This window comes from Embiotoca jacksoni, unplaced genomic scaffold, assembly GCF_022577435.1.
Source record: "Embiotoca jacksoni isolate LCO1_2020_lvr unplaced genomic scaffold, fEmbJac1.0.p SCAF_22, whole genome shotgun sequence".
Taxonomy (NCBI): Eukaryota; Metazoa; Chordata; class Actinopteri; family Embiotocidae; genus Embiotoca; species Embiotoca jacksoni.
The window spans coordinates 6,065,375-6,090,177 of NW_027185363.1; the positions used below are offsets into that span (position 1 = coordinate 6,065,375).

General features: G+C 40.1%; 1 protein-coding gene across 3 annotated transcripts; it reads right to left on the bottom strand.

The window, feature by feature from the left end:
- Positions 1–3,426: 3,426 nt before the first annotated feature.
- On the bottom strand, positions 3,427–24,195 carry klhl14 (kelch-like family member 14). 3 transcript variants are annotated; one of them, XM_069157510.1, is made up of 9 exons: positions 23,986–24,195; positions 18,052–18,952; positions 15,943–16,064; positions 10,909–10,998; positions 9,394–9,472; positions 8,316–8,506; positions 6,758–6,916; positions 5,453–5,610; positions 3,427–5,075 (listed from the first exon to the last, which is right to left on the bottom strand). In XM_069157510.1, exons 2-9 carry the CDS (start codon positions 18,927–18,929, stop codon positions 4,935–4,937), a joined length of 1,818 nt encoding a protein of 605 aa, XP_069013611.1. In that variant the 5' UTR covers positions 18,930–18,952; positions 23,986–24,195; the 3' UTR covers positions 3,427–4,934. The 3 variants fall into 3 exon arrangements, with proteins under 3 accessions (XP_069013611.1, XP_069013609.1, XP_069013610.1); XM_069157508.1 differs by lacking the exon at positions 23,986–24,195 and adding an exon at positions 19,795–20,369; XM_069157509.1 differs by lacking the exon at positions 23,986–24,195 and having other exon boundaries at positions 5,453–5,595; positions 18,052–19,753.
- Between the last annotated feature and the right edge of the window lie 608 nt (positions 24,196–24,803).

The window sequence follows — 24,803 nt, forward strand, 5'->3', positions numbered from 1 at the left end:
GAAAACAATGAAATGATTATTAGAATGACAGAAAATTAAATGCCAAGTATTTTAATAACGATTCACTTAATTTTATGACTTAAACATTTTATGGTTTCAGCTTCTTAAAAGGAGGATATTTTCTGCTTTCCCTTTTGGTTATTTGAATTATTTAGTGATTTTAAAGACTTTGAAGTTTGGTTGGAAAAACTAGCATTGAAAAGGTTTCACTGATATCTAGGGAATTGGGATTCTCATATTTTTCTTGCGTAAATGTGGATTATGATAAAGAGACATCATATTCCTAGAACCGCCTATGTTTTGTGACTATTTACTTTCCATTGACTTAATTTTTCAATTCAGCAAAAAAAAATTATTTAAAGAGCGCCAAATCACAGCACATTTAGCCAGAGTGGCGAACAAAAACAATTTTTCAACAGGAAGAAAACTACAACAGAACCACGCTCAGAAATCGATCTATTACCTTCTTCTTCAATGCCTCCCGGCTGCTCGGGACCCGCTGAGGGACAGTTCAGTTAACCGAGGATACCGGCCACTGGGACTAAAGTGCATGGCACCTATTCGGGTTAAATGCTCTGCGGTAATGTTAATGAGAAAGAAAAACTAAGTAAGTGATCCAGCTAATGATTCAGATCTGCTCCGAAATGGAATAGGTTCTTCACTGTGCTATGCTTCACCCTTCCACCGAGTTTCATGGTAGTTTTTTTTCTCTAATTCTGCCAAATAAACAAAAACAAACCAAAGGCACCTGCTTGGCAAAGGAAAAATAATCTAATGGTACATTAGCAGGACAGTCACAGGGACCATTTTTCAGAGGACATCCTCCTAATTATGTACCCTTTCATTTAAGTAACATTTAAATGCAGGATTTTTTTTCTGGTGTATTTTTACATAAAGGATTAATTAACTCCTTATATATGTACTACTGTAAACATCTACAAACTGTACATTTGTGTATGTTTAGCTGACCTGCAATACAACTGCTGCCAAAGTGCATGGTTCTTCCCATTAAAGTCCTGAAGAAATGATAAAGTATTTACTTAATCCACAACAATTAACTATAGCACTCTCATTTACAGACCATTAATTCAGTACATTGCAGAAGCCCCGAATGCAACAGTTAGAGCTTCGAGTCTTCTTTTTACAGATTTGGGCAGTCCATCCCATTCTTCTCGGCAGAGCGAGTGGATGTGAAGTTTCAGTGAACTGCCACCTACAGGTCTCTCCACAGTGGTTTCGTGGGGGTTAAGACAGGACTTTCATCTGGGTCACTCAAAGATAGTCAGAGAATTATCCTGAAGTCACTCCGGTGTTGTCTTGGTTGTTTGCTTTGGTTCATTGTTGTGCTGAAAGATGAACTGTCGCTCCAGTTTCATGTCGCTGCACATATTTAGCACGTTTTAATTTCCATGCCACAAATGTTTGTCCTGCTAATGTAGAAGTATTAAACCAGAGCCAAGGACAGAGAATATTTTTTTCTTTGATTAAAATAGAGCCATGATGGTCCATGTAGTTAATTAAAGGGTCAGCTGTGTTCAATGTAACCAATCCTGTTATTCCCTAAGCTGAGGGAGAGGTGTTAGCAGTGGGACTGAGTGCAGTGCAGAAACCATCTGCTGCCACCAGCATCGAAGGGTAAATGAAGACTTCAAATCCACACATGCTACACGCTCAGATTAAAGCTGCACTTCTCTGTCTAAACCTCTTAATTTTTCTCCTCGGACGACTCTCCTTGTCTTTGTCTTAATCAAGACTGTGACATTCTTTCATTGCCCACAGTCTCCTGGAATGGTGCTGATAACATCTCGTCACCACCGACCAGAGGAATCATTCAAACATCTCTAGACTTCAGCATCTCTCTGGAGTTATTGTCAGACATGTCTCCAAGGATTTTGTGACACGGAGAACACTGAGTATTTTCTGACGTCCCGATGCCATATTGTGAGAATTAGACATGGATTTATGTAATCTCACAGAATCATCTCCGTGAGGAAATAATTGCCGTCTTATCCTCTCGGCACACGGCCAAGTGGAAGCATGAAATGGAGACGGCGAGCAGGCAAAGTGCTCCCACTGACACGAGAAACATCAGGTGTACATGCAGGGAGACACGCGTGCTGTTTGGTGCATGAGACAGGTGGTCGTAAATGGTTGGAAAATCAAATCTGGTCTGGCATGAGAGGCCGCCCTGAGGGGAAACATCCGGTTTGGTCTGTATGCTTGCTGCTTCGTGTTTTACAAACTCCTGCTTGGTGCGATGTTCTTTTTTTTTATTTTATTTTTTTTTATCTTAAAAGTGCTTAAGGCTTAGATTCATGATAATACCTTTTGTGAGCTCAAGAGCATGGAGACAAGGCTTCATTGGTAGTATCTATGACACTCAATCTTGAAGAGGTGTTAAGGGCTGAAGAAGTGAACTGCGAGTTTAAATGGATTTGTCTTTAAGTCAGTGACATTTTTCACCTGCAGTCCAGCCGAGGCAACGACTTTAGAGTCTTCACAGACGTTTTAGAGATCAGCTCCAGTCTGACACAACTAGAAGCTAAGTGAGCAGAAAGGAAAGTTGTTCCAAAATACTTTTGATGTCCTTATGAGCTGTGGACATTTGGCATTTATTATGTTTCTTCTAAGAAAAAATATGAAGTTGTGTTTGAGTGATTTAGAGAGATCTCGACTTCTGTGGCTCGCATTTTTTTTTTTTTTTTTTTTTTTTTTTTTTTTAAATTTCCTGTCTTCCTACAATTAATCCTACTTGTGTGTGGCACAGTTCAACCTAAGAAGGATTGTGGAGCTAAACTATGGAGAAAAAAAAAATTGAGAATCACCGTATGTCTTCTGTCATTAAGCCAATCAAGTTTCAGTACAGTATTTGTACTGGCCGGTAATTAACGTATGAATTAAGTATTTCAAGTTCAGGTTTTTTTTTGTGTGTTTTACGAGGCTGCGAGAAAAGTTTCAGCGCAATACATTTGAAAGTTGAGTAAGTGCGATGAGTTGCCTTCACGGGGCTGTTCACGTCTTGTCATTCGAGTTCCCAGTCATTTCGGATGTAGCTCATTTTCTGTCTAAAAGGAGCAGCGTGTTGGATTGGTGGCATCTCGTGGTGACATTACGGATTGCAACCAATTGAATACCCCTCGCCTCGCCCTCCCCTTCCAAGTGTGTGAGAGAATCTACGGCGGCTTTCTCTTCAGTGTTTGTTTGTCTGTTCTGGGCTACTGTAGTAACATGATGACGCAACGTGGCGCACACCAAAGAAGAAGCCCTGCTCACTGTGTAGATGTGAAGGGCTGACTCTAAGGTAACAAAACCACAACAATTCAGTCTGAGGCATTTAAAAACTAATAAAAACACGTCTGCCAGATCCCTCTAAATCCTACAAACTAAATCTTTAAATGTCACATTAATTGAAAACATATCTTAATCATCAAGAGTCATTTTATTTTCATATTCTAAAATGCAAAGGACATAACAGGATTTGAGAATAAATCCAAGGTTGAGTGCACAAAAATGTTTCACTGCAGGCGATTATGTACAAGAATGAAATCAACAAGTTTCATTTTACAGAATTCAACAGGTACTGATCAATATTTAGAGTCAGGTTTTTGAACCTAATAACATCGACAAGACTGAACTTAGATTCTTTTGTATTGGAGATATTTTTTTTTTTTAAACACAGCACATTCATTAATTTACATTTTTCATGAACTTTGTTTGCTGAATTAAAAGTTCACCATTAGTGCATTAAAGACCACTGTATGCTTGTTTGTTTTTCATACATTAAAGATTAAAATCTCATCAAAGTAATGCTTTGTGGCCTCATAAACAGGCCTGTTAACATTAACTCGTACAGGAGAACCAACTACACAAATGTCCTTTACATCAGTTCATCTGTTTACCCAAACGTGCTACCCAAAAATAAATCGGCCAGCAATTACAATTTGATTGTACCATCGTTGTATAATTATTGATAGTGCGTCATGTGAACATTAAGAATCAATGATAATACTTTAATTGTCTTGCCTGCAGGAGGAAGAATAGTTGCCACAAACATTTGGCAAGATTTTAGAGTCAACTTGTAAGGAACTCTCCGTTCAACAAGTTATACAGAAACACGACTTCAGTCTGGCTTTACATTATTAAGATAACAAGTTTAAATTTAGGGCTGGGTGATCTGGACGCATAGAGATCACCGTATAACTATTATTGTTTGTACAGTGTCCTCCTGGTTGCTCATTGAGTGCTTGGACCCTTGTAGACCTGTTTCCAGGTCTCGTTACGATGTATTTCTGTTCACACCGTGACGGCTGTGAGGAGAAATCTTCTGGAAAAACGTCCCTTTTTAGATGCACAAGTATATGTTCATTTTCAGAGGAAGACAACAGAACTGTATCTAACCTGGTGATACTTGGAGATAAGTGAACGATTCCAGCCAGAAAACAATGGGAAATAACATAAGTGATGAAGAATATTTATACACTTTGATCATCACAGTTAATGTAACTCACCCAGCGCCGGAACAACTTAATCTGCCGATGTCAGTCGGTGAAACAACACTGCGTTTTGCTGGAATTATGCCGCTACTGAGTACAAGATACAATGGATTTGAAAGCTATAATTCAGCTCAACACTATGCGTGCTATAGAAGAGAAGCCAAAAACACCTACTATCCGTTTAAATAAAATCAAATATGAACTGACCATTTCTCAGAACACAGATGAGTTTAAATACATGAGTTACACAATTCTTTTTTTTTCTCAATTCTTCAGTAGCGAATAACGAAAGTGCTCTGGTCAAACCTGTAAAAAAATAATTTATACACACCCCCGTTGTATGACTGGAGGGTTTGCCACAATTTTGTTGACAACTGTTTTGCTTATTGATGGTCCTCCCCCCAGTCACTCCCCCTCACCGCCCATCAGTTGGATTAGTTGTCATTTGTTAAAAGGAAGGCAGGCAGGCAGTATGACGGTGGAGCAGGCTGGGCCCGCCAAAGGCTCCGCCACCTCTCCCTCCAACTCTGTCCATGTTCCTTTCTCTGGGCTGTAGCAGATGGTCGAAGACTTATAGGCCCCCTGAGGAAAAAAGAAAAAAAAAAAAAAAAAGAAAAATTAAGTCATTCTCTTCGTTCCTCTTAGTGACGGTTTGGATTTTGACCGACGCCGAGGAGAAACTCGGTTATATAAAAAGGCATGTAGTCAAAAAACAATGAGGACGCTGAAGTAAAACCTTGGTAGTGTGCCATACGTTTATTAATCTGCAAGGCGAAAACAGCCCAGAACAAATCCATGAATTCCTCTTTGAATAATTTTTCCTAAAATCTACACTGCCCAGATGTTTAGGAGGACGACTACACTTGGTCAAAGAATAAAATATCTTTGGCCTGACCTATGCTGTAGACGGGGAAGTGATGAAGTATTGTAATGGTAATAATATATCAAATATTCAGTACCATGCTCCAGCTGTAGCCCCCCACAAGGAAGATGCTGTCATCCAAAACAGCGCAGCCCGGACCACTGCGGCCCTCCAGTATGGGTGTCTGCAGGATGTTCCACTGGTCTGCTTTCGGGTCGTAACACTCAACCAACATTACATCTAGATGAGAGAAACCTACGTGAGAAAGAGGAGGAAAACAGTCACTACGGCCTGTCACTGTCGGCCCAGGTTACTAAAAACGTGTATTTTGCATGTCACTACTTGAAGATTTCTGCCAGTGTTGAACAACTTTGTTTGTGTGTGTGCCTTGACTGTTTTGAAGTAGGCGGGTTGAAAAAAAATATAACATCATCAACCGGGATTTAGAAACATCTGAATCAGTTATGGTGACATTTGCTTAGATTGCTGTAAATAGAATTGAATCAAACTGCCACACAGATCTGATGAAGCAGATGAGCTGAATGCGCAGATACTTGTAACTTTTCTAAAAACGTGTTCACTTCGACTCGTATCCTTGTTGCACAAGTAGTTATATCTAGCTGATGTCAGAGAGAAATACTTAAGATGTGAAGTCAGGTTATAATTTAGTGTATCAAATTTAACGAGCCATTGTGGGACCAATTTAATATACAGTGTGTTTCATTTTAAACTTGCTTTCTGGCAGCCTGATACCCTCAACCTCCGGTTCAATACAGGATAGAACAAATAAAATCAGCCCAAAGAATTTCCGTTATTCTTTCTTCTTGTCTTTCAGGGCCTCTGAAGCTTGTTTCATTATATCCGAGATCTCCTTTTTTTTTTTTTTTTTAACAAGAACCTGCAATCATCCAACAGACGTCAACCACAGACTAAGACACTCGGATACACGCCTGTATTTAGTATTCATAAGCATGAAGTTTGAGCGCAGGTACAGTGACAGATCTAAGAGCACCTCTGGGTTTCAAGAGCTGATTTGTGCGCGTACATTTAGTCGCCTTTTAAATGAAACAAGAGTCGTGAAAGACCACAATTGAATGAAACACATGCAAGCTCAGCTTTTTTTTTTTTTTTTTTTTTTTTATAATTCCCATTCAGACACCAGCATTATGTTTTGTTGATCAAATACACGAACACAACTCAGGTTTGTTTTGCGTTACATTTCGCACCACGGACGTTGAAGAGTGAAAGAGAAAGGGGGGGGGGGGTGGTCTACAGGTTGCGCAGGGCGACGAAGGCCGTCGCGTCCTCGTACTGGCAACGGGATTTTCATACGGTTTTTTAAAAAGAAGTATCAATCGTGACCAGTTTTCTGTTCACCTCTTGAAATGTTGGGAGTTCTTACCTTTCAAATGGTTTCCACCAATGGCGTACAGGCGGTCATTCATTCCAGCCAGGGCATGAATAGCTCGCTTTGTGTTCATGTCCTGTTTCCGAGCCCACACGTCCATTATGGGGTCATAACAGTAGAGCCAGGACACGTACTCGCCATTGTGCACTCCGCCTGCAACAGGTAAACACAGCGCTGGACCATCATTACTGTCGAAATACAGCATGGCCACACTGGACGCTCACGCAATATAGTCTGTAAGGCAAGCTGACAGGCCTCTGTGTAATGTTAGTCCTTATTGAGAAATAATAATGATTGCTGAATCTGATCATTACCGGGGTAAAAGATTTTGAAAATATAATCATTCGACATATAATAGATCCATTTTAAAATTCAAATCACACTTTTAATACTATTAAGGTACATGCGCTTCCACATAATCTGGTCGGCTCTCTTTTTAAAACTTTATCTTTTATTGTTTCTGACTCAGATGTTGTTTTTTTTAACTAATAAATTACAGTGCGTCGGAGTTAATGGCAGCCTCTTCTACCAGCTCTATTCAAACACAGGTTCATTCAAAGATGGTGCCTTTGTTCCCATCTTTTATTTTTACATTATAATGACTGGAGCACAGATGATTCACTGATCGCAAGCTTCAGGAAAAGGAGGATTTTCTGCATCGATGTTGGAAGTGGCTGATTTACTTTAACGTCACCAAATCAGATACGGTTTCGGATTTTCAGATTTCAGAAAGTACAAATATTCTATAGACTTTATAATAAGTTAGTTTTCAACATGTCATGGCACCTTTAACCTGAGACAACTTTTCAAGCTTGAAAACCCCGCCTGGTGACAATCACATCAAAAAGGTAAACCGGGCATCAGGAAGAGAAATGATATTTTTCCTGTCTGTGCATCAAAAGGAAACACATCAAAGTGTGTTTACAGGTCTTAAGGAGCACATAAGAAAAATCTATACTGTATCAGTCACTTCACATGGAGTTGCATGTCACGACGGTTGGGGCCACTACGAGCATGTCACACCTGAATCTCCAAATAAAACTGTCGGCAGCCAAATTCCATCAACCTTTTTTTTTTTACTTTTTACGGCGAGTCGGTACAAAATCGGATGAGTACACTTCTAATGCAAGACTATGGAACTACCATTGATACTTTTGCTTGTCCGTTTAGGATAATTTGGCAATGTAAACATTAAATATAAGAGGTCATCTACGCAAGGATTTTGCATTGTTATCTTTGTGATGTGCTGGCGACTGTTTTTGTAATGGCTCTTTGGTTATTTATTGCGTTTAAAATGTTTCGATTAATGCGTTTTATTTTTTGTAGCAGCTTCAGGGTGCATCGGTTGGATGTATTTATGTCTTTTTAAAGGCTGTTCTATGAACATCGTGTACCTTTTTAAAAACATCTACTGCCTACTGTATGTAGTACATTTTTTTATTTTTTTTATTTTTTTATATATATATATATATACCGGGGCATGCTCAGGAAGGTAAAAAAAAAAAAGAAGACGGGATAATAAGTGTGACTGAGTGGCAGGTTCTGTGCTGACCTGATATGTAGATCTTGCCGTTGTGTATTGCCCCTGCGTGGGCGGCCAGCGGCTGGGGAAGAGACGACACGTAGTTCCACTCATTCGTTTCCAGGTTGAAGGACTCCACGCTGGAGAGGTAGCCCGTCTCGTTCCTACCACCAATCACGTACAGGTGCTTTTCCAGGCGGCAGGCAAAGAAACTGGCTCTCCTGAGGAGGAAGTGTCATCCAGACAACATCATTACGCCAGAAATGATGAGAGACATTTGTTGACTTTTCACCAATGTTGACGAAAGATCAAAAATCATTCAGGAAAAAAAGATCACGAGGAAAAGAAATGAGTTAATTGGTTATGCGCTCACGAGCTGCGAGCTCCTAGTTTAAATTCAATGTGATAGACATACTTACTTTTGTCTCATTAATATTTCAATAACTCGTAGATATACTAGATTTACACGAAAACATTCGACATCGATCTGTACGCAGCCCAATAAAAATTATACTAAACTTCTATTGGCTCATTTTATATATCTGAATAAAAAGAGAGGCGTTTTTATATAAAAAAAAAAAAAAAAACCGAATATTATTGTTTTTTTCTTTACTGAACACCATTTACCATAAGATGTTCATGGCTTCAACATCATAGCTGAACAGAAAACAGCAGGAAGGAACATTGTGAAAGTTGCCAGATTTCAGAGATTACAAACAGAGACTTGAACAAACATTAGGAGAGAAGGTTGGTGAGTTTTGAGGAAATTCAGATCACGTAAATACCTACGCTGTTAGTAGTTACTAACTTTATTAACCACATTTATTTAAATGTAGAACCATATTTATTAATCATAAGAGTTTCAGTCTCTTAGGGCAAGTGCTTTTTTGGATGGCAATTTGGCGTAAAATATGGAAAACAACACCCCCAGGAACAGGATTAATTTGTATTTATTTTTTAAAGACAGATGAAAGAAATGTTTAATGAGAGCTTGCACTTAGTTACTGGAGCAGAGGCGTGCCCTGTTGTGCCGTCCTTTAAAGATTGTCTCTTAGTGAATGAACTACTATGTATTAAAAAAAAAACCACAAAAAAAAAACAAGCTTACCTCTCCTGCATAGGGGGCAACTGTATCCAACTGTTGAATCTGGGATCGTAGCGGCTGACAAAGTTAGTGCTGTGCTTTCCTGCAAAACAGAGAAATGAAGATCAACAACAGAACTCCAAAGATTTGAGCTGAGGAAGTCGTTTTTTACACCTCTGTACAGTTCAGGCATACTAAGGCAAAGCTTGTTTCTAATTGGCTAAGCCCTGGGGTGTAGTGTACACCGTTGTTGAAGTACCAGAGCGCGTGCAGTACGAGTGCACACAGAAGGGGTGGGCACTGCTAAGATGTTGCTGTTCCCATGTAAAACTATTCCGATACGATGACAAGTTTATGTACAATAATCAAATATTTGCATTTCCATCGCTTGATATCAATATAGTCAATATGATCATGTTATTTTCAATGTTTGTTCTGGATTACTTGTCTGAAGTGTGATCGTCGCATTTCAGTCATAAAATGTGACAGCAAATGTTTTACAATAAAAGCCTTGTTAAGAAGTAAATGACGTCCATCTAGTGAAATGACGGAGGGCTGAATGCATACAGAAAATATTGAGTTCGTATCAACGTGCAGTGTATCAACTCTGATAAGGGAAACTGTAGTGGATCCAAACTGGGCTTCGAGTTGACATTGTGAATCCATAAGTACGCCTAAAATGTAATAATGACAACTTCGACCGTTCCATTTATTTTTTATTGGCTCTCTCGCATGATAAACACTTTAGAGATGTTTGGCTCTTCAAGCACTTAAAACATATATAAAATCAATAAATAAATCAATTTCAAACAGATCAAGAGAACTGTGATCATTTTATTTCCTCACTTTGAGAAAAAGCACACAACACTCTTCAGCCACACTTCATGGCGGAGCCTTTGCTGAAGTCTTTTTAACCAATAAAATCCCCAGCGGCGACTCTCCCCAGTCTTTATCAATCACCACTCACACATGGTGATTTTAAGTCTGATTATGTGCTGCCTTTCACTGCCATCAGAGTTAACAAGTGCTGACTGAAGACTTGTTTTTCCAATCATTGAGTGATTTGAGTTTGCACCCTAATGAGTTCTCCACATTGTAATTTGTCTCTGATGACGTGCATTTGTTTTCAGAAGTAAATAAATGCATGTAATGTCACTACGTGCTCCTCTACTGCACTGCTGTATTATTGTTATACTTGTTGGATAAACAAAAACGCAGTATATTAATTTTTGATCACTTACAGTCTTTGTTTCTGCACTATATTGCAACCGTTTTACAAAAAGCACTCTTAACACTACACATATTTCAGTGTTAACAACAGTTATTTTTCTGTGCCAATTATTGACAAGTGTTGATTGGAGTGTTGCTTGTCCACTCAGAGCTGATCTGGCACTGGGATGAGTGTTTGAAACTATCTGAAAGTGTTACATTTACACTGAATTTACATAAACTCTGCCTAAGAGCAACCTCTAGATCAAGTAAACAATGAAACATTTGCTGCGTGAAGTCACTGGAAAGCTATGTGAGGTGGTGCTGTACCGTTGGGGTTCCACTGGTCCTCTCCACCCAGCAGCAGCAGGAAGTTCTCCACCTCCACCACGCAGTGATGTGCGCTGTTGTAAGGCATTACTAGGTGACACACAAAAATCAAAAGGTGTCAGTCACTCAAATATTGTGAATGATATCGGTACGTAGTTAAAATCTCACAATATTTCAGGGTATAGCTGCAATAACAACATTTTACATATGACAAAATATTCAATTATTCATTTTCAAGACACACAATTGTGAAAAAATAAGAGTCACAGTTTTATATGCCGGCATAAATGTACCATTTTGCCTTAAAATATTCTGTAAAAACACAGTATTATCGTGGTTTGCTGTACATCTGATGTTTTGTAACCAAACATGTTCACACCACTTGAGTCGCTCCCCTCTTTGGAACGAACTGCTTCGCTGTGGAGCCGCTTTCATTCATGCTAGTTGTTGCTGTGTGTGAGTTACAAATGTAGCAAATGTCAGACCGTTATGCAGCGTAATGGTACGACATCATTACATAATCATCATCAACTAGTTGGAATATTGTCATTATCACGACATGATTTTTTTTTTTTAAATGACACTGAAAATTATACTTATCTTATTGTTGATGATAATATATGGCACACCCATAGTGAGTAGTATCCTATAGGCCAAATTAGGCCTTTATAAATGAATTAAAAACGTTTATTTGATTTTTCTTAGATCTAAAGTAGAAAACAATATAAATACGAGACTAATGTAAATCTCATGATCTTGTATCAGTAAAGGAGGAAGTTGAAAACAGGTCTGTAAACTTGGAAAACCCTAAAACTCATATTCAATAAGCTTGCCAGATAAATACGACTTAGTCTAAATTTAAGAAGGACACTGTTGACACAGTTTCAATCCCACGACTTGTTTGTTTGACCAGAAACAGATTTGCCTCTCACAAAAATATTCACCGTTATATGTATATTGTGTGGATAACCTCTCAATTACATTCATAGCTTCAGTGTTGCAAAGAACATACTTTCATGTATATATCAATTTTATCAAATGAGTATAAACATAAGCTGCTGTAAATGTGTTCATACTTTTGTACTAAAAGGGGGAAATTATATTTGCCTTCAGATACAATCCTAAAATAGGTCAGATCAATTTGATTCTTAAACGAGGTCAAATAATGCTAAAACAAAACATATAGAAAACGTGCAAGCCGCTGTCTTCACTGCACTTTCAGAAGCTGAAGAAAAATTGGTTCACCTGATTTCAAATCCCCTTAACTCTTCTGAACACTAAATGTCGGACATAATGAAAGGAGCTTCTCGTTAATTGAACATCTATAAAAATTCAGATGCAATATTTGCAATATTCATATCAAGTTTGCCTAAATTTACAACGGCCTCCTCACAACAAGTCAAATGTATGTACATCTATTATGATCTGCAGCGTCGGTCAATGTTACAGGATTTATTTTGACTACTTGCTGCTTTTATTTTGTAACCTTTCAACCGTCCATCTACAGGAAGTGATTTCTTTACCTGTTGACTCTTAAACTGCAACAAATTAAAATACACGGGATTGTAAACAGATTACTGTTAAATCTATCTATAGCTGAAACATCTGGTTGCTTAATTTAGTTTTCAATTGCCACAAAATTTACTGGCAGCGACTTTGCTTATTGATTAATTACTTTAATTATTTTTCTTTGCAAAACTGGCTAAAAATGCTCCGACTCCAAAACTTCAAAAATGAAAAAAATACAGATTTTCAGTTTTCAGAAGCAGTTAGCTGAATATCTTTGGGTTTCGGACTGTGACGTACATTTTGACCATTTTCTGACATTTAAAAGATAAAACAATATATCCAATTATTTTAAGAAAAGGAGTTGTCAGATTGTTCAAAAATAAAAACAATCATTATTTTCAGCCCTATTTAACTAGCTATGTCGATATCTAATAAGGTGAGTATGTTTCTACTATGGGGACTTAACTGTTAGTCAATGCTGTGCAGACTGAATCCCACAAACGTTCTCTCTTTCTCTTTTTAAACATACCGCAGCAGCGACTCGTGTAACAATATACTGATTATGTCCAATATCAACTTAAGTGCACAGTACTTCTTATCATGTGTGAGCACAATATAACGTAAACAGTCCACACCTGCAGAAAGCCCCCTCGTGGAGGATTTCCCCTTGTGTATGTTTTTGAGCTCCCCCTCCTCTCCTTCATCTTCTTTTACTGAAGTGACCCCATTGAGATGTAGAGAAATGGTCTTAGGTGACAGTCATAATGAACATGATCGTGTTCACTCAATAAATCTCAGGCCCGGTGCTTTTTGAGCACAAATCAGTGAAATGTTAAAGCCCACCTGTCTGTCTCCATCAGTCATTTCCACTGTCACCTCCCCACCGCCTGATGGATCACAGTTGCTGCAAAATTAGACAGCCTTGAATCTCATTTCTTTCCAATTGGCCTCTCCCTGCAATCTCACTCTAGCTGGCTGACATGTGCCATGTCCTCTATGGGAGGGGAGTCTCAGATAGGAACTAATACTACATACACTAAACACAGCTTTATCTCGAACGAGGGGATTAGGTTGCCTGCCTCCAGTGCACCTCAAAGACGAGTGCCATACTACTGCCAAATTCCCTTACATGCTTCTTTACATTATCATTCAGTCAGCAGTATATAGGACATGGATGGGCAGCTTTTTATTTGATGTCTAGTGACTTGCACTCATACTAAAAACCATCTCTTATCCATGAAAAGAAGATTATTGCTTTACAGTGTGTCACAGCCTACAGTATCTGGAGTACTGGGGGAGGATTTGGGGCCATTCTGGATATAGGTGAGCAGTGGGATAATTGGCAAGCTATAATAAGTGGAACCACTGTAATAGTCTTGTGCAGTGAGAAAAAAAAAAAACACAAATATTTTTCTTTCTATAATGTGTAAGACTTTACTCTGAATTATTGCCTGAGAAGGTCTGTCCAATTAATCTGTCTATGTTGTCCCTTCTCACCTAAATCCTCCACTAACCCAACGGGGTGAGCAGCCAAAGGAGGGCAGGATGAGCGCGTCCTCTACGAGATGGACGCCATCACTCCAGTCTACAGTGAGCTGTAGGGCTCACTAGAGGGAGTCAGAAACCTCTGCATAGAGGCACAGTCGGGGTCGGTTGAATGACTCCACAGCTAATGCACCACTGCTGCTCCAGCTCTGATGTGCCTTTAACACCATTACAATTGCATCCCACAGAGCTGAATTCCTTTGTTCTCGGTCATGCTGCGTGGATGAGGTCCATATGCAAGTCTGAGATTTTAATATCAGGTTGGTTTAAGGAAGAAGAATACAAAAAAAAGAACAGTCTGGCATTGTGGCCCGAATCTCTGCATGCCTTTGTCTTGTGTGCGTCCACGCTGCTGTGGGCACACTAGATGGCAAACTTTACACTGGAATCAGCGAGCAGTGGATATATCTGACACGACGAGAGGGATCAGATTCTTCCCAAATTGTGTTGATGAATGTCTTAATCAAAGGCTGTCCCTCTCAGGTTTCGCCTCATTGAAAAGTTATGATTGAATGTTAATAATCTTCTATTCCACATCCATTGTGAGGAGGCTACATCAGATGGTCACTGATGTGTTAAGGGGATGATTTTGCAGTTTTGTCCTTCCACTTGGCCACGGACCATTTGAGTGTTAACTTTTTAGTTTTGAGTGATGGAAATCCCTATTGACCTTTTGCTTGTTGCAGTTTATACCCATGAGTGTGAGTTTAATGAGAAAATGACAATATAAACACCAGTGAGCTTCAGGCTGTTGTGTATGCATGCCTCCTTTAGTAAAAAATGAACCCTGATAGGTTTGGACAAACATGAGCTAAAACGCCAGACTGCTGCCAAGAACTGTTATGATTTGAGCAGAGGAATAAACCCTGTCCAAGACCGAAGGTGAATTAAGGATACAACAACAAAACCGTCAAACCAGATTCACTCAAATCTGAGCCGTGAAACTGCACAGGGCCGAGCTGACAGAAAAACAGACCTATGGCTAATGTGTACGAATGAAGAGATGCTGCTGAGATATGACTCCAACCAAAACAAAAGGACAAAAACTCAATATGTCCAGCAATGATGATGCAAAGGAGAAATGTGGCTTCCCATTAGCTCTTCTCTGACCTTTGCAATATGGCAACAATATAGTGTTGAGCCTTAAAAGGTCAGGGAAGACAGAGAGGGAGAAGAACATGGTACACTTTACAGAGGTGACTGCAGTGGGGATGTGTTTGTAAATTCACAAAGGCTTCAGATATGTTCTCTGTTGGCGCCACATTCATTTCAATAAAACTCGTTTCCTGGGAAATTATGACGATTTGTTATCAATATGATATCCTAAAATCAATATAATTAAACATATTGTGGTATAAAATCCTGCAGGTCATGAGAGAAATCTTTATTTTCCTTTGTTTTTCAGTTTATTAAAATCGTTATATGTTTGTTTTTGATTGTTTGAATCAACATTACAGCTCCTGTGTTCCCCTAATCCCTGCATGGTATTTAACTCACCTTATTTAAACCCAACATCAATAGTGGCACCAGGTCAACCGGCTAATTCCATGCCATGTATTGCCATGCATGGGGTAGGTCAATCTTATGTATTGATTAATGTGACTGAATAATCAAGCTGCATTTAAAAGCTATTGAGGAAAGTTGTTATTCCTTATTGTTCTTCCTCTGCCACAATAGATCATTAGATTGGAGGAAATCTCATCATGCATCCTGGCAGCATATTTCAGCAAAAACAAGGGAAACCGGGCATGAAGCTCCACAGTGCTGTGAAGTCACGCTCTGATTAAAAACTTATATTAAAAGTGATAGTGATACATTATTACCTGAAGGATTTAGGGAACTCCTTCCCCTCATTTTCCGTGGAAATTAACCCGTGTTAAAGTTATCCACGGGAACAACTATTTCTCATCATAAAAGCTACGAACACAAGATGCCTCAGGTACCAAAAAAATAAATAAAATCGGAGGCTTTGCTACTCACTTGTGAGGATCTTCCATGTTTTTTTCTCGTCGTCATAGTACTGGACCAAATTGCTGGGGAGACGATCAGGTCCAGGAGGCAAACCACCCACCAGTAACAGCAACCTCTTATTGGAACGGATTCTGCAATGTCAAAAGTGGGGGGGTGTGGACAAGTGTTAGAAAACAGAACAAAACAGGTATTTAGCCTTGAAAAAAACCCCATCATATAACGCTAAAATAAATACAACCTCAAACCCCTTTAATTCTTGAATTTCCATAATTACTTTGAAAAGACTTACAGCTTTTTCTAACAGTACTGTGATTTTTCACTTTACAAATGCTCATTGTATGAATGAATTAATCAGCAAATGAAATACAGAATAAATGCTCCTTGTCTAAGTACTACTACTGAACTCTAGACTACTAATCAGGCAATATGTGGCCACATTTATTATGATTAACAAAAATTGCTCAACAGTGTATGTATCTTTTTGATGTGTTATTGAATGGTTATTGTACTCTAAAGATGTCTTTTCAATTAGCTGTGAAGCGAGGACGGTCCTGCAGGGTGCCATGCTGGAGGCTAAAAGCACAATTGAGTACATAAACCTGCCTATACAATGTCTCCATTTCATTGGCCACCGTGATTCATGTGACATCCCTGAGCCAATTGTGAGATATTTCCTGCTGTTTGTATGATATATAACCTCAAAGCCACACACTTTACTGTACATTAATGACCATTATCTTGCTCTTAATGGATTTCAACACAAATCTTCCAATTTATCACAATATGCAGTGAGAGCAATACGAGTAGCTGGCCTTTATATTCAGACACGTTCACCTTTTCCCCCCTTTCGTATTTTACTTTTTTATGCTTGGGTAAATCACCACCGTCTCGGAATATTCTTCGATACTGGCCCACTCAGAAGTGTTTTGGGGTTATTCATATGCAAATGAGCCCCTGGACATAGATAATGGTGATTAATTGAGAGGAGAGAAACAGTGGCATGTGAAACTAATTATGAGGATTCCTGATTCCTTGCTCATTTAGGTCCATATGTGGGAATGGATATATTACTGGGATTATGTGGAAGTAGATTCTTGCAGAATGAATCTATGTCCAGATAATTTCAGCAAAATTTCATTGTCACATTGTCAAATTTAGATTAGCCACAGTTTTGTATTTCCTCTGCTCACAGATTAATGCAATGATTTAAAAAACTGATGCTATTTCCATTTTTTTAAATTATTTTTTAAATCAGCCCAGATTGTGACTACTGTCAGTTCTATAAACAAAACCTGACAACAGCACTGTCAATCACTCAACTTCCTGACAATGCACGTCTACATACCAGCTCCCTAAAGTGCTGACCGGGACAAACATGGAAGTAAGCCATGCAACTTGACCTATTTTTGTGTGAGTGAGACACGTGCATCTAACCTGAATATAAGGAGCATCGTTTAATTGTCCGTTCGTGTAAAGAAAGGCTACAGTTTCTCAAATATTACACACAATCAAATGCACTAAATTCCATTTGACTGTATAATATTTATCTTCATTTTAATATCCCTAACAAGGTACCACTGGATCGTAAGTGTTATGCAATTACCATGTAATTCTGGTAACAATTTAATTGCAGCATTTTAAATTCTATTCATGAGAGTTGCTACAAATCAAATGCATAACCTTTATCTAGATTGCTGCATCTTGTCTGCACTGATTAGAGAGCAATTACACAGATGTGTGAGGAAATAAAGGGGTTTTCTCTCTTCTTTTTTTTCTCCAGTAAAACACAAGCTAACGTTGTAATTATGGATACAGTGTAGTAGTGTGGAGTAGATCAGGACACTTGACAGCTGTCTTCCTGTTGAAGCACAACCACAATCTGCATGAACTGGGTCTCAAACCTCACACCTCTGACTGAGCAAATACATGGGCTAGACTACACAGGCAGTGGGACTAAAACATGAGCAAGTACACAAAGCTTGAGTCTGTAATTTGTACAAATTTAAAAAGTTGGAAGCATTTAGTCACATTATGTCCACTAATACAGGTGTGTTTGTGTGAATTATCATCTGTGTTTCTCTGTTTGCATCTCTATCTGTTTTTCTGTCTCTTCCTCACCTGCTGGCCAACGTCTGCCTGCAGTGCTGCCTGAAGGGCATCAGGTGGTAGTTCATGGCATCCAGGAGTAGTTTCTGGCAGACAGGGTCACTCCTCATGAAGTCAACAGACTGCACCCTCTCCACCAGCTCTGGGGCAGGTATGAGGGCGAAGCGCAGCCTCTTCATAAGGTCCGGTGCATAGTGCATGCGAGTCTCCCGGTCATGCTCCAGCCAGAGGACTGACATCTGGAAGAGAGCCAGCTCTGACTCCACCGGGGGTGGCAGAGCATCTAGCATGGCGCACATCTCCTCAAAGTTCAGCAGCAGCACATCCTCCACCAGGTACTTGTTGGCCAGCTTCTTGGTCTCATCGAGTCCGTGGAGTGCAGCAATCTTGCAGATCTGCTTGTAGTTCTGCACAGAGATCTGGTCGTTGAGGAACTGCACGCTAAGCTTGGTAATCTGGGGGATGTTGAGGATCTTGCTGACCGACAGCACCTCTTCCACGGTGTCCAGGGAAAGAGTAACATTGGCAGTATACAGGTACTCCAGCACTAATCGTAGTCCAATGGAGGAGCAGCCTTGGAGTACCAGGTTATTGATGGGCCTGGCGCTGGTGGTTACCAGCTTGTCATCGGGAGAGGATGAGGGGGTCCCACTGCTGCCCTGGTCCCCTTTGCTTCCCTCGTTGTTGATTATATTATGGGAGGAGAATAGAGATCTGAAATACTGGGAGCAGGATGCCAACACAGCTTTGTGGCAGTGGAACTGCTGTCCCTGGGCAGTGAGAGTCACATCACAGAAAAGCTGTTTTCTCCATAAGAGATTGAGCCCGTGCAGCAGGGTGTCACTGTGTGTTGGGTCAAAGGTGGATGTTCTATCGCCCGATCTGGACATGACTTCCTGACTGTGAACGCCACCTAGGCAACAAATAAACCATGCAAGCCATTTACCTCAGGTCATTTATTTGCACAACACACGTCGCCCACAGATGCTATTAGTCAACTATTTACAACAGAAAACGATTTGTCGAATAAGTTATTGAACAGATCGCCCGTCCATCCAGCGGGGAATAACCGTCATGCCATGCCAGCCGGCGAGAATCTACATCCAACACGGCGTCAGTCGCTTTCAACTTTGAGCTCTGGTCGTAAAGCAACAAACAAAAACGCAGTAGTTCCCACAGCGTGCGACTCGTATTCATTCTTAACTCAAGAACGAGGTGTTTTTAAATGGAGGCTGGGTGTTTTGAAGGGCGCAGCCAAAACAAGACGAGGATACGGAGATGCTGCAGCGCTTTCCCCTCCGTAACGCGGCTAAAGTTGGGGGATAAGGAAAAAGAGCCAGCCGCCACGGCGGACGGAGAACATGCAGCATTCAGCCAACACTTCTCCTTTCTCCTGTCTGCCTACACACCCCCACAATGAGGACATTAACACATCGCACAGATTTACGGAGTCATACAAAAGCAATTAGTTTGTCTCCGAGCCGTCAGCAGCAGTACGAGTGCGTTTCGCTTTTAGCCTACCTGAGTTACGCGGACGTGAGTATCGAAAAAATATTCACTGAAATGCAGCTGTCGGTAAAGTTAAATGTAATATACATAGCTGATGTTTCTTCGGCTGTACGAAAAGCAATTTCTACGTGCGTAATGAGTGTAAACTTGACACAAGCGTGCTGTAACGTTGTCGCCAGATTCACTAAAAGCGCCTGTCACAACTAAATGATGAGAGCAGCTTGCCTGAGAAGGAACCAAACTTACCTGACTTCAGCTCTTCACAAAAAAAAAGAAAGTAAGCTTCAGGTTCCCAATAATCTCACTTGAATTTTCCTTTGTTCTCCTTTTAAGAAATGTCCTTTCCTTTAAAGTCTATGGTCGGTGGTGTCTCAAAATAACCATTGATTCCAACTCATAAAGTCACTATTTCAGGTTATTTGTTGACGTTGATCATTTGTTCTTCTGAATTAACAAGAAGTGTGTGAGTGTGTGAGAGGGAGCTGTGCTTTCTGCAAGAGAAGAAGAAGAAGAAATATACGTGTGACAAATTATGCTACCAAGAAACAACACATCATTATCCTTGGGCCTGGGGCTCAGTGAGTCGTAACGAGAGTAATAGGAAATCCACGGTTGGGGAGAGAAACGGTCGTGCATGGCCGGTGGAGAGAGACCATGCAGGGGTATGGATGCTGGAGAGACTCGCAAAATTATGGCTCAAGGCTATTGTAAAAACTGTCGAGCGTAAATGACTGCGATTTCAAACATCTATGGAAGAAAGAAAAGAGAAAGGGGGAGAAAAACCGAGTCTTCCCCTCGCTGTTATAGAGAGAACCGTCAAGTTTTAGTGCGCATTGCTAATTAGTCAATTTCTCTCTGCCTTCACAGCCCGACGACTTTGCTGCTGAGCTGAAACTGCTAATTTCTGGGACCAGCCTTTTTTTGGCTGTGAACTGGATGGATGAATGGCTTGTCTCGCACAAATGACAAAAAGCCCCTGCCTTAATCTCCATCGCCAAAATAACCCCTCATCTCATTCTGTTCCTGCTAGTCCTTCAAAAGAAGGTGCTCTACACAAACTCAAGTTTTGCATGTGTATCAGAAATACTGTATGCACCACAATGTACAGACAATGTTTATAATGTTGAATTAAAGCATACAAATCCCCCCCCCCTTTTTTTTTCATTCCAGTGTGTCAAAAGCAGGAGTTCTCACACAGCATGAAACTGCACCACATGTCCAAAGTGATGTAAAGTTATAAAACAACAAGCAGATAAGAAGTATAACAGAAATTGCACTGTTTTCATGAACTACTATCTTCTCTCATCAGTTCTTTGTTGAACAACCATGAGGCCGAGCTGCAGGCCTGAAAAGACAAAGGGTTGAAACCTAATACAGCATCCATCGGTGCACAGCATGTTGAAGTCCTGGTTGTTTATTCAGATTCCTTATAGCTGCACGCCTCCAGAAATCCACCAAGTCTACAAGATCAAACTTAATTCACTGAGAGAAGTTGCTTAAACTTGAGACTCCTGCTTGTCCATGTCCACTTAAAACTTCTGAATCGCACCAACAAACCAACAAACTAACAGTAGGATGTTTACATCCACTCACTACACAAAACCAGCGCCCCACAGCTTTAGGTCTGGACGTCTAACATTTGAGAACTTGGAAACATCTAATCTTCATATCTGAATTAAGGTTGTTTTTTTTTTCCCCTTTGCATACAATGTGAAGTAATATCAACTCCCCCCCTCTGCCCCCCACTCCTCCAAGTAAGCAAAATAAAATTGTTGCAATACCAATCAAAAACTGTTAGAAAATTCTTATTAGGCCAGAAGAAACTGTCAATTACATAAAGCGCTCAATTAGAGTAAATAAACTTACATACAGGACTCCCAGGGGACAAGGAGTGACAGATAGCTCACAAGTTATGAAATGACAGATAGGGATAAATGGGTTTGTTCATGTACTATGAAATAGAGTAACACCATGCTACCGTCAAGCAATAACAGGCCACATATAGGTAGTATTTGTTATAGATGGAACCATAACATTGTTTGATGTTTGAGTGTTTGACAGCCTGCGTATCCCCCACTTGTAGTTCTACGGGGAAAATTCATTCTACATCAACTCTGAGATGGCTGATTAGATTGTGCACTGCATCTCAAATAATCATCATGGCTGAAGGAAAACTGTAGTACTGTAATATTAATTAGTGGTTTGAAACCACGATGAGAGCCGTTTGTATTGTTGTTTACCAGTGTGTTACCTCATTTCAGAGGTCTTGTCACTGCAGCGCATTACAGTAATGCGCTGTATTTCACTTCGGAGTCGCACACTGTTATCTTCACCAGCGCTCAGTTAGCACTACATTACCCGAATCTCGAGCGAGCTATTCTAACGCAATAAAATGACCATTCCCAACTCTTTCAGCTCTTTGTAGCAACTCAGTCTCCTGAGGCCACTGGTCTTCAGATTGCAGGGCGTTTATGGTTGTAAGTTGTTGCAGTGTGCAGAGGGAGGGGGGGGGTCATCAGATAAGAGAAGAATTTCTAGACTAATTAAACCCTTTGAGACAAAGAATCACACTACAGTGATTTACAACTCTCTGTACCAGTTAACCCGACTCATTTTTATCTGTCATATTACTCAGATACCGTGTCTACCTCTATGGGTAAAAAAAAAATATATATTTTTTTTTGTCTTCAACATTATGGAAACAAGAAGGGGACATGTTAGAGTAAATAACAGTAGTTATATTAGATTTAAATACTGTAGGTCACTCATAATGTGAGTTTCTAAGTGTGCACAAAGATCCCAGCCACTGACCATCTGCTTTGTACAGTAACACGGTATAATAGGCTCCTTATTTTACCCTCAGATACAACACAACTTCCTGTGCAATGCTTGTATCATATTGTGATTTCTCATAGCTTATAACAGTGTCATTTTGTGCCCATAACAACACATAAAAATAAAAATAACCAACACAAACTGTCAACATTATTGTGGCCCCGAGGTACTGAATAAAGAGTGAACATTTAATCTAATCAGTGCAATGAAACAAAACAAAAGGAGAAGCTCCAAAGTTGTGAATAGCAAAGTCTACCAGGCATAATTCCTTTTGCTGGCTGTTGCAGAGGGGTATGCTAAGATAGAAAGTATTATTTTCCTAAATGGAAGGTGTCAGATGGTCACGGAAATGTGATCGGCTGTTCAAGATCACTGCTTCCCATCTGCAATTTGTGACGTGTGAAAGATTCAGCCCAAATGTGCTCACCAAGCGTAAATCCTCAGCACTTTCTCTTATCGTGGAAAAGCAAGATAACCAGCTGTTTACAGATCAGAGAACATATCATATTAATATCATGGAGAGGGTGATATCATCTTGTTTGTAAAATATTTTGTTAACTAAGTGTGGTGTGGTATGGCAACCTATAAAGTGAAAGTAGTAATTTGTGTTTCAGTAAAAGTGTTATAATTTAAAGCCTTTTTTTTTTTTCTGATATGAAAATATATTAAAAAGGGGGAAACAAAATGCTGCAGGGAGCCTGTTCAGAGAGACAAAATTAATGCAAACGGCATGTTACAGTAAATACTAATTATAAAGCTTTTAACAGTTACATTTATATCAAGGGGTCCTTAATTCCAGTTAACTGCATGTCTAAATACAAGCAGGGTTCCTTCTATTCAACATCTGCCTCCCTGTACTTTATCTGATCTCAGATGAGTTCACAGTTATGTGTGAAATTACATTGTACTGTGATATGACTCCTTTGGATATGGAAACAGGTACTAGGAGGGGTTTTGATTGGGAGTTCCTGTTTCAGAGACCCAGCAACTCTTACTTTAACTGTCTATGGCATCAGTCTATCATCTCTCAAAAGTAACATTGAACAAATGGGTTCATTGGAGTCATTAGTTTAATTACATTTGTGAGAAATAGGTTAAAGGGTCAATGAAAGTGCCATATTTTTAGAAGTAGGTTAAGTTTATCATGATGAATTTGGACATGTGAGCAGATACAGTTCCTTGTGCCCTCATATTTCTAACATATATTTTGATATTGGAACTGATTAGCACGTGCTTGTCATTTCAGATCAAAGTTAGTCAGAGATGATTCATAAAATGTCCACTGTGTAATAAATTGGAAACACTTATATTTGCCATTCAGGGAGTATGGGAGGCCTGCTGTTTTAAACCCCTAGATCCCCACACATGGCGTAGCCACCACAGACACGGCTCAGAGAGTCAGCCGGCAGCCGGGAGGTGAGCAGAAAGGAACAGGCGGTGTCCCCTCCAGAGTGAGCATAGGAGAGTGTGTGTGTGTGTGTGTGTGTGTGTGTGTGTGTGTGTGTGTGTGTGTGCGTGCGTGTGTGGCATTCTCAAATGACAAAAGCATACCAGTTGTGCAGTTCAGGTGGGAGGACACATGGAGGTGGTGTGGAGGCTCACCTAAGGGAGAGTCCGGGCTGTTGCGACCGGGGCTGTAGTGGAGACCCAAAGTTGCGCCGGGGCCGCAGGAGGCCACTGTGCCGTGGAGAAGGTTTGGGGGCTGGAGGGAGAGGGGGCTGCTGTTGCGCAGTCTCCCCAGCGTGATGCATCTACCTTCAGGGTGGCAGCAGGCGTGGAGTGGGGTGCGATGGAGCGAACACGGGCTCAGTGGCGCGGTCACCTAGGGACGCTGAAGCTGCTGTAGCAGGACTGATAGTTATTCCTTGGGAGAATTGCAAGATGAGCCCCATTGTATTAGCAACCCCCTTCTACTAAAACGGTATCAATGTTCTCAAGGCTTTAACGAAAGAAGTCAGGGTGCAAAATATCTGACACTGATCAATGTTTTAGGTTTACCAAAAGAAATATTCTGCCGAGACACATAATCTTTCCTGGACAAATCAAATGTAAAATACAATAAACAGTTTCCTCAATTTAAACTGTATGTTTCATTGTGAATCATAAGTACAGTTGTGAGAGTTAAACTTCAGTAAATTCCTTTGGCAATGAGAAGCCAGCAAATTATTCCATACTGATTTGAAAAACGAAGACATTAAGCTTTTTAATTTCCAAGCCATACTTTTGTGTTGCAACTGTTTGAGTCGTATCTTTTAGAAATTCTCTGTCTAATATGGTCAGCACTCCCAATTATTCACTCCACTGACAAGTGAAACAAATGGGACCAACCAGTGCATTCTGTATTATCTACACCCCTTGGATTCCCTGACAATAATTAATACAATGGCAAGCTGCTGTTACCAGCCTTGACGACATGAGCT

What these genes read in the sequence shown, in the direction of transcription:
- klhl14 (XM_069157510.1), bottom strand. Translation starts at nt 18,929, where the DNA reads ATGTCCAGATCGGGCGATAGAACATCCACCTTTGACCCAACACACAGT. An exon ending in AACATGGAAGATCCTCACAA is followed by an intron (nt 10,999 to 15,942) that starts GTGAGTAGCAAA and finishes TGTGTCACCTAG; the next exon opens with TAATGCCTTACAACAGCGCA. An exon ending in CGGCAAGATCTACATATCAG is followed by an intron (nt 6,917 to 8,315) that starts GTCAGCACAGAA and finishes TACCTGTTGCAG; the next exon opens with GCGGAGTGCACAATGGCGAG.